A 10,362-nucleotide genomic window follows, 5' to 3' on the forward strand; every position below is an offset into this window, starting at 1 on the left:
ACACAGATTGACTATACTGTAAAATTCATACAGGATCGTGATCGAAAGAACGGATAGCAGCTTAGCTATAGAAAATCTGTTCGTGAAATAAAGATGATTCTTGCACAAATTGTTCCCAATAATATAATCTATGAGCGTCGAATTGCAGAAGTGAAATAATTAGAGTACATCTTTTTCTCTCCTAAATGAGGAACCAACCGAGCAGTAAGTACTAGGCAATGTTCAGCTTAAATCCTCTCTCAATGAAGAATTTATTCCGTTTTACTGATAAAAAACCAATTGAAGTAACTGTCTCGTCTTGTGCTTAGAGCTTCAGAGCGCCCCGAGCCATCGCTAGAGCACCCTCGAAGGTTTGGTTGCCCCCGATGAATCCGCTCATGTGCACGAATACACATCCAGGAATCCCCGTCTCTTTAGAGAGATCGTGGTCCCTCAATCCCCTCCACTGAGCCGGGAGAGCCTTCCTGCTTTCAAACCTATCCGGAGACACTCCGACTGCCTGGATCCGCCAACTTTTGCTCCTGTCGTCCTGCGATGTTTGAGATCATACCATATATGAGGATCTTCCCCAAAGGCCAAAAGTGTATGAGCTATTATTTAGACGAATAAAATCACAATCATCATATCATCAAATAACAATATGATCACTCCGTTGAGTCATATCTAAACTATTCCATTTGATTGAAAACTCAAAGTACATATCAAAAACTTGACGAGAATTTTAACATAGAGGGGTGAAGCTCAATTTTCAAGCACATGGCATGCCATGCCTGTAATTTGTATATGACATTGTTCAGAAGCACCAATTCAGATTAATGCAGCAGCGGCACAATTGACAAGATAGTTCTCCCTATTCCCTATAAGCTAGGGTAATTTACAGGTTAAAATATAGCTACATAATACATAAGGACCAGACAGATCACCTGATAGAGAACGTATTTGATTAGAGGATCAATTTTCATCTCCTCCTCAAGCTCAAATAGGTGAAGCTTCCACTGTTTGCAAAATAAAAGCCCAACTCAGAACACCAGAAAAGGTTGACGTTTACCCAATTAAATCAATTGATGAGTCCAAAAACGTTTGCACCAAATTATGGTAATTCTTCGTTCAAGTTGACCAAAGATTTCCAGTCACCTTTTTTTCTCCTTTAAAATAAATAAATATCGAGTATCCACAAGAGACAAATATCAGTCCTTCCTATTGTTTTTTATATTGACCAGCCTCCTTCCTATTGTTGGATAATACCAACAATAGGTGAGGTGATGAGTGGAGAAACTTAGAGACAAAAATCTTGGCTACTCACAGGACAAAATCTGTTTAGCACCATAATCTCTCCTCTCGGATCAGCATCATATCTAGCTCCAAGACACTCCATCACAATTGACCTCGCTGGTAACCATGACCTTACATGAAATCGGACACTCTGGAAATTAAACATATAAAGAATGCTGATATTAGTATGAATATTGCATACGAAAAACCAACAAATCTTATTGGTCATGAAACTTTTGGAAAGCAGACTAATGTTGTTCAGTTAAGAAAAAAATTATCTCATTCTCTAACAACAAATACTTGCGTGAACCTTACATCCAGAAATTCTGTGCCAGCGAGGGCCATTGCTCTTTGAAATGCTTCATTTTCTTTCTCAGGAGACTGGTCAGGCTCTGTCCAGTCCAGATTTAGTCTTCCGACTCTCGAAGACAGATGAGTGTTGTTAACATATCTTGGCGGCTGATCTGTGTCATACTGATTGATTCCATTGTCGATGGCATCGATTGCCTAATACAGTTCATCAAATGTGCCAAGAGTTGATTAAATGGTAAAACATGCATCTCAAGGCAAAAGCCTGCACACATTCTATAACCAGAGGCATTTAGGCCAAGGTCAAACGATATCAACTAGCAAGTGGACATGATATAGTAATCTTACAGAACACTGCTCCCAAACTTTCATGCCATGAACCAAACATGATATTCAATCAGAAAATATTTCACAAAATGCAAGCAGTTAACAAAGCCAAGATCATTGTGCAAAACAAAATTTGCAGAAATAAGACATGTGCATACAAATAACTAAGAAGCAAATGCAAATAATATACCTCCATGAAGCTTTTGTAGAGGGCCAAGTATAGGCGGTGCACGTCCGGATGTTCCTCATCAACTTGAAGCTCCTTTGCGATAATTTCCTTCCCAAAATGCTAGAGATGGAAAATCAGACATATAACAAAAAAGTAAGTGCCTTGAAACTCAACCGCGCTGGGAACTACAGAAAGAGAAACTAGATCCAAACAGACAAGGATTAACATATCCAAAAAGAATTACCTTGTAAACCAACCCAGCACTGCTGAGCTTGGTAGAAAAACCATGACCAAACACCTCCTCGAACCCTTTCTGGTGATGATCGTACCGATCCCGGGATGGGTCATATACGCCCCCAACATCAAGCACAGCATCAAGGCCTTCCAAGACCTGAAACCTCAAACCAAAACAAAAGACCCCGTCCGGATTACACACTTATCACTCAAAACATCAGTGGTCCCGTCCATATATAAAGATGCAAAAGAGAGTTCAGGGATGCTTTTGGGTGTAATTACGACATTCAAGTGCAAAGGCATATTGAATAATATAATTTTTCCTTTTAGAGCTAAATAAATCAGCCACAAGAACAAAGCCAAGTGGCCTGTTGCTCTACAACGAAAAGGAAACAACTTTGGCCGACATACATAGATCAAATAGTTAAAACCCCACTAAAACCTCCGTTTCCATATGTCCTGAACAGCTGAATGATAGAAGAAGACCAGGGAGAGTAGATAGGAGATGGGGGATTGACCTGGGGGTCGCGGGTGCGGACGATTTCGGCGCCGGAGAACTTGGAGGAGAGGCGAATCATGAAGCAGCCGAGGGCCTCGTCGCAGTGGAAGCTCCCATTGTGGGTGCCCACGCGCTTCAGAGCAGGGACGTGGTTGGGGGAGCCGGTGGAGTAAGGAGGAGAAGAAACCCTTGGGCTAGGGCTGGAGGACGCCATGGGATGGAGACGACGAGGAGGAAGATTGGAGAGGTCGAAGCTGAACGACAGGGACAGAGGCTGCTTGTGCTTCCAAAGGCCTCTGCACCCTGCTAACATGCCGCCCTTCAAACCAAATCACTCTCAAATCACAGAGCTCTAATTCTTTTTTATATATGGTTAATAGTTCTAGTTTGGTTTATAGTTTAACAGAAGAAGAAAAAAACAGCGGGGTGGTGGCGCAGTTGGCTAGCGCGTAGGTCTCATAGCTTCTGAGTTATCCTGAGGTCGAGAGTTCGAGCCTCTCTCACCCCAAACTTTTTCTTCTTTCATTACTATACGTTATTTTACATTTTTGGAAAATAAATGCTAGTATTATTATACGTTATTTTACATTTTTGGAAAATAAATGGCAATAAACTGACGAAAATCGATCATGAAATCTCTTTGTTCCGGTGTGTTAATATGTGGGTGATTCATTAATTTATCATGTTTGACGTCCGATTTTTCTATCACTTGATAGAGTTCAAAGATTGATGTATGCTCAGTTGCAACCAATAGTACATCATTATATGTATATTTATTTTTGGAATGTACATCATCAAGGCGTCGGTCGGAACCAAAAGGTCATGGATTCGATCATCACCAGTGAGACTCATGTGCCCTTTATTTAGCTTTATTTTATTTTCTTGTACTAGGCGTATGTGCTCCTTTATTATCGAAAAAAGGGAGGGTGATTCCCATCCAAAGAAAAAAAGGAGGTTGATTTTGGTATTAATAACTGGAAATTCTAGAGTAAAGTTTAGACTCTTAGGAATATATGTGTGGCTTCTCTTTGCTTTATACGGGTTCTTATTGTGGCTTGGATCCTGATATATCATATTGAAAATCAAATTCTCTAAATTTCTTAGTCCTCAGGATAATAGTTCATGGAGATTACAACAAGCTGCTAAGTCAAAGAGAGATTATTGAACATATAAATTAAGCTCATGGCGTTTGATTAAGAAAATATCTTGCTAGCATTATGATTAGCATATTGTTGGGGGCCTCTCTTCTCTTATTGTTCGGATCGGGAAAAGTGGAATTTGGAGTTTGACTTAAGACAGGATAAAAACTGGTGAGGCACATTCACTTTGATAAAAATGCACGGAGTGAGAATTTTTTTTTTTTTCAATTACAATAGGAGGTTAATGGTCTAATATAAATAAATTGAAATTAAATCTAAATAAACGGGCATGGGTAGTCCCACTGATGATAATCGAACTTAAAACCTCTAGATTATCAGGTGAGAGTGTTAGCCACTGCACTACACTCACTTTCTCTATAATGAGATTCTTCTATATTGAATGGGCTCAACGTTATGGCATGGGCACAACTGAAGCGAAAATGTTACCAGCTTATGGGAGGATAGAATTTTAGGCCTAACAGGTCTCTGCTTTCATTGACAACTTAATATAGCTTTTATAGGTGTGCACGGATATCCAGTATAATCGGAACCGATTGGAACCTACTTCTTAGGGTAGGTCCGCCCTCACGTGTAACGTGTGGTCTATTTCTGCCTACACGTTGTCACGTGCCCTTAAACACCCGCCCTCAACAATTGACCTCGAGCCGAGCTCTTCTTCCGTGCTCGGGCAAGGGAGGACTAACACGAGGCGCACACTTTGGCTGCACTCGGACATATTGGGCCTGACGCGGTGTGGGTGCGCACACGCGCGTGGGCGCGCTACGCGTAACCTGGGCTCTAATACCATATTAAATTTCCATTAGGCTTATACGGGCTCAGGCCCATATCCACTTAAAAGCTCAAGCTGATAAGTGGTGGTACCCAAGTCTCATATAAACCCATGGATATTTTTTTTCTTTTCCGATGTGGGATTTATCCCATTTTTACTCATCAACAATAAGATAGGATCCGGGTATTAAAATAAGGAACCAGTGAAAATCGATTTCAGTTCTGATTCTTGCAATCGATATCTAGATCTCGGATAATAATTTTTCTCATTATATATATATATAGTTATATTCAGATATTCATATATTTAAAAAATATAGTTCACTACTTTAAAAAAGAAATCTAAATCTATGTCGACATTCTATTTTGTATAATTACTGATTATGAATGAGACATTTTCGGTTTTAGTTAGCGAGACAAAAAATTTTTTTTTACAGATTCCAACAAAATACCCGAAATCTATGGTATAATACAAGTTCCGGATAGGTTCCGGTTTTATGACTCAACAGAGTAGGGTCCAGTTCCAAAATATTAAAACTTGTCCCTTATAGGATAAGGTCCGGATATCGTGAAAAAAATTGAGTATCCGGATCCTTATTAGTCTTCTTTGTTAATTGTCTTAATATTCGAATAGGCTAAGTGTGAACCGACGACTAACGTATGTGATAGGAGATGATTATTTCAAAGGAATATCAATTATGTGCTGCTAAGAAAAATCGTGCAGCCATATCTTCTTTGCCGAATATCAGTATGCAATTGTGGAAAGAAGTCCTATTTAAAGACATTGTGCTTCTGAAGTAAGTTTGTCTATGGACTTCTGCTATGTCCTCAGTTACTGTTTTTTTCGGTGGATATGTCCTCAATTACTTTGACATGATGGAAACTATATCGTGATTATCTGAAGATACTTGGTATCTAAAGTGTTTTGCATGCATGGAGACTTCTGCAAGGTAATAAGATACTTATCTTTCCACCAAGAATAATCTCGGTCCTTTATATGCTCCATTAGGTATCTGGCTATATTTTTATTTTAGGTAGATTATCTGGCTACATTTTTATTCCAACTTATATATTAGATCATGGCTATCCCGGGTTTCTTGAAGAAGAGTAATCTTTTCCATGAAATAATTGCTTATATTCGAAGTATTTTGTTGTGAAATATAACATCGCAGAACGCTATATATATGTGTGTGTGTTTATATATATAATACTTGTTAGTATTGCGACTATGCATTTGCTTAGACGTATTTTAGCCTCAAAACTTCATTGCATTTAATTTAGTAAAATTATATATTCATTCTCTTCCAGTTTAGATATTGACTTCTCATATAAATACATACCACGTGCAACGCAGGTGCTCTCTTGACTAGCGTTGAAAAAAAAAAGTCTAATAATTTCTTTTTATATGTGTGTGTTTTATATATATATATATATATATATATATAAATACTTGTTTGTATTGCGACAATGCATTCGCTTAGACGTATTTTAGCATCAAAACTTCATTGCATTTAATTTAGTAAAATTATATGTTCGTTCTCTTTCAGTTATTGAGATTGACCACTCATAGAAATACATACCGCGTGCTACGTAGGTGGCCTTTTGACTAGTGTTGAAAAAAAAAAGTCTAATAATTTCTTTTTACGCAAGAAGCCAATCAGGCAAAAATTAAATAAAGGCTTAGAATAATATATTAGGGATAGAGGCACGCAGCAAATCTTCTTCATATTGTTCTTATTCTTCTTGAATTCTTCTATCTTTATATTCTCCATAGTCTTCCTCATACATTCTTTGGATTCTTCTTCCATCATCCTTCCTCCCCCTAAGTACGCGTCTTTTACTTCCTGCGGCCATCCTCCCCTTGATTTTATCACAGCCTCGTTTGCGCGTGCGTGAGAAAGAAGCAACGTTCGATGTGGCGTGATCGCTTGCATTTGAGTAAACATGCACATTTCCCTCCAATTACAACGTTTGATGTGGCATGATCGCTTGCTTGCGAGTAGACCACGTTGCATTTACGAGAGTTTGAACTCGTAAATTTAGCATAGGCATTTATAGTGCGTGAGAAAGAAGCAACGTTCGATGTGGCGTGATCGCTTGCATTTGAGTAAACATGCACATTTCCCTCCAATTACAACGTTTGATGTGGCGTGATCGCTTGCTTGCGAGTAGACCACGTTGCATTTACGAGAGTTTGAACTCGTAAATTTAGCATAGGCATTTATAGTAGGATACGAAATCTTTCTGCTGGGAGATTGGAATATTTATTTATATTTATAGCATATTTAATTACAAATAATAAGTAACTCTACTTATCAAATATATAGTTAGAGATATTGATAAAAATATTTAATAAATTATAACGGAATATATTATTTATTAGGAGATAATATCAGAATAATTATCATATTAGATCCTCCATCGATTTTCATTACCGATTTGTTATATCTGGCCCAACATGCTAAATCAGACTGATTTCATGCTAAATCGAATCTCTCAATCTCGTCAGGACAAAAACAAAAAAGGAGAGAACTTCGCGCATAAAATGAACTCACGATATTATTAAAAATCTATGACGGATCTACTGATCTATCGTCGGTCCAGCAATGCACTCGGTTTCAACAATTATGACGAATAAGCTGTCTAACATCAATCTCTGTTCACATCCGTATTTCGATCATCAACAATTGATCCAGACAGCTAATCTTGCCCTCGGAAAGTAATGCACACTTATCCTTCCCGACTCTCGGATGCTAGCTAATCTCAAAACCAAGGAAGATTGCCAACAGTCCAAACCTTTTAAATCATTTAGATGCTATGCTTTTAAGCAAAGGGGAAGCATTGACAATCATGTTCCTTAGGGTGCGTAAAGCCGTAAACGGAAAAAGCAAAATCCTTGTCTCCCATATAACTCTTGCAGCAGCATCTTCAGCAGCAGTCCATAGAAGATAAAAAATTTCATCATCTCCTTGAGAGCTCCAGTACATCATATGTTTACGAGACACCGATCGAAAAGAGCGACTCAAAATTTCAATTTTCGTTTAACCATGATCTTTTACTATCCCAGCCAAACCATATCTCTATGGCTCCCTTCTGTGATCATCATCATCATCCCAATCCTCTCTTAAACTTTCCTGATCCCGCACTGGCTTCCTAGGAATATCCCGCTGTCGGATCTCATTCGTGGACCTCTTATCAGCAGATGGAAGGTTCATGCGTTGTCTCTCTTCCTGTAATCGTCCATGAAGTAAAAAGAAACAGACAATTTCACATTATGGATTTTCACAGAAGACAAGCAGGTCATACCTCCGATAGTTCTCGATGGCCTTTGGAATGGGTATCTCTCTTTCTTGCAGCCTCACTAAATAATTGGAAGCCTTGAACATCCCCATTTCTTATGCTCGCCTCTAGCTGCAGAGGTATGGGGCATCGAAATAAGTTCATTTGAAGACAGACTATCTTTTCTGTCTGTAGTTGAACTTCATCAGGACTAAATCCTTGTAGAGTTCTTACCTGAACATGAATGATGCAAAAGACTATACTGGCGATGGGCAACCAGCTCTCTTCAGGAGACAGAGACAAGTTTGACCTGTCATCAGATCACACGGGGCAGGGCATCAATGAATACTCGAGCATAGAATCAAAATTTTGAATCTATATTATGTAGGGTATCGTCTGGAACACGTAATCAATAAACAACCGAAATGACAGGAATAACATCAATGTTTATTCAGAAACTCCAGTACAGTGGTTTACCACCTGGTATCAATTTCATGAAGTATGCATAAGGTAAAGAAACGATAGAGAAGACTCTTGGCTGGACAAATTTTGTTTTTGGCCCAGGGAAACTAAAAGCGGCTGCACTGGCGATCTAACTTGTGAAACATTAGATGTATAGAAAAATAACACAGCAGAGCCCCTAAACTTGCTTGAAGTGTTTCAAGCTTTTAATAATGTAAGTGAAATTTCAGTACAGGTGTCTATTAAAAGAAATTTCAGCACAGCCAGAAAATGTGAGTTATTTTTAAACAGTGGCAACTATTTCTGCACTTTCAGCTACCTGCAGGAAAGGAATTATTCACACTTATATAGAGATGAAAAATCAAGCATGGAGTTTTCCAGTTATAAGATTCTCTCGTATGCATAATGGAATACCCAAATTCAGTATAACTCCCGCGCAAAAGGAAGCACGCCTGAAAAGCTGGGGGAACAAGAGATCCCTATGGCATTGTTGTACAAGACCCGGTATGAATGTGATCCTGGATCAGTCTATAGGATAAGTCTTCTATAGTGATTTCAATAGAATCCACACATATTAAAAACAGAATGAACGGACAAATTCAATATGCAGAAATCAGGCATTCGAGAATCGGACCTTATATATGGAGCGAGATAAACAAGTGCATAAACTGCATATCGTCGTCTCCCCGTGTCAAGCCATGCAAACACCCAACTCTACAAAAAATAAATGCAACAGTCACTTCATGACAAGCCAAAAACTAATATAACTTTCTACCGAATTCATCAATAGCAAATTTACTTAAGAACCTAAAATCCACACGGATCAGATCAAATAATGGCAGAATGCAACTGTGAAATTCTGAATCTCCTAAAAAACCAATACTTCCACCTCTTCAACTCCGCAGTATAATGCATTTGGTACCTTTCATCTACAAATTTTAGCGGTCGATGAGAATACAGTATGCAAATTACCAAAAAATCAATCTCGGACGACAAGTACATTAAATTTCGGCATTGTTGAGTGAGTGGCGAAGTCTAAGGAGGTCAATATCGTGTTTTTATGAGACTGACCAGCCAATTGAAGTAAGGGATGAAACTAATGATCCCCATCACCGCGAACCTTGCATCGGTCGAGTCCATTGCCGCGTCACCATCCTCCTCTGAGCTAGTAGCGACCGGGAGGATCACGGAGCTGAGCATGCACGCACCGATGGCAGCAGCAAATGGCGCGTCGTGAGAGAGCTCCGCCCTGCACGGCCCCCCATTCCTGACCCTCCTCTGCAACCAAAGCACGAAAAGGGTTTGAGGTCGGGGAGCTCGAATACAAATCGAAAGAGAGCCAATCGAGGGAGAAGGGGGAGTCGCATGGTGTGGCACCTTGTTAGGGATTCTGGGGCGGGCCCGCAAGGGTTTGAGGTCGGGGAGGGAAAGGGTGAAGCGGGGGAGCGGAGGCCTGAGCGAGGACGAGGAGAGTTGAGCGCAAGTGAGAGAGATCATCGCCGCGTCAAAGAGACCAGACCTCCGAACATTCGCCGGCGACCTGAAGGTGGAAATCGGAAGATGAGCTGCCTCCCTATCTCGTTCTCGAGCTGCTCAAGTCTTGGGAAAGGTGACGGCAGCCTGTCTGAGACTATGAGTGAGGCAGCGTCGACGGTGACAGCGACCCCCGGTTGGCGCCTATTTTTCCATTTCCATTTTGTTTTAATTTTAATTCAGAAAAAAAAATCCTTTTAGTATATGTATTTTTTTTTAATTCTCTCTTTTTCTTAATATTACGAAAATGTCATCATCACGTTCAGTTTGATTTCACAATTAAATTTTAAAATTTTAACTCTAACTTTAACTTTATTCATTACACAACAAAAATCAACTCTTCAAAATTA

At 39.4% G+C, this 10,362-nt stretch overlaps 2 protein-coding genes and 1 non-coding gene across 3 annotated transcripts; 1 reads left to right on the forward strand and 2 right to left on the reverse strand.

Annotated features, from left to right (window-relative positions):
* Positions 1 to 41: 41 nt before the first annotated feature.
* LOC116207471 (UPF0160 protein) lies at positions 42 to 3,158 on the reverse strand. The gene is made up of 7 exons (XM_031540464.1): positions 2,830 to 3,158; positions 2,322 to 2,468; positions 2,099 to 2,197; positions 1,588 to 1,779; positions 1,304 to 1,423; positions 924 to 995; positions 42 to 529 (listed from the first exon to the last, which is right to left on the reverse strand). The coding sequence occupies exons 1-7, from the start codon at positions 3,121 to 3,123 to the stop codon at positions 305 to 307; spliced, it is 1,149 nt and encodes a 382-aa protein (XP_031396324.1). The 5' UTR covers positions 3,124 to 3,158; the 3' UTR covers positions 42 to 304.
* Positions 3,159 to 3,233: 75 nt separating this feature from the next.
* TRNAM-CAU lies at positions 3,234 to 3,318 on the forward strand. Its single transcript is given in 2 exon segments — positions 3,234 to 3,271; positions 3,283 to 3,318. It is a non-coding gene; the product is annotated as a tRNA-Met (tRNA).
* Positions 3,319 to 7,517: 4,199 nt separating this feature from the next.
* LOC116192720 lies at positions 7,518 to 10,128 on the reverse strand. Its single transcript, XM_031521339.1, has 6 exons — positions 9,857 to 10,128; positions 9,551 to 9,757; positions 9,114 to 9,193; positions 8,252 to 8,327; positions 8,045 to 8,149; positions 7,518 to 7,968 (listed from the first exon to the last, which is right to left on the reverse strand). The coding sequence occupies exons 1-6, from the start codon at positions 9,974 to 9,976 to the stop codon at positions 7,819 to 7,821; spliced, it is 738 nt and encodes a 245-aa protein (XP_031377199.1). The 5' UTR covers positions 9,977 to 10,128; the 3' UTR covers positions 7,518 to 7,818.
* Positions 10,129 to 10,362: the final 234 nt, after the last annotated feature.

The sequence above is a fragment of the Punica granatum genome, chromosome 1, assembly GCF_007655135.1.
Source record: "Punica granatum isolate Tunisia-2019 chromosome 1, ASM765513v2, whole genome shotgun sequence".
Lineage (NCBI taxonomy): Eukaryota > Viridiplantae > Streptophyta > Magnoliopsida > Myrtales > Lythraceae > Punica > Punica granatum.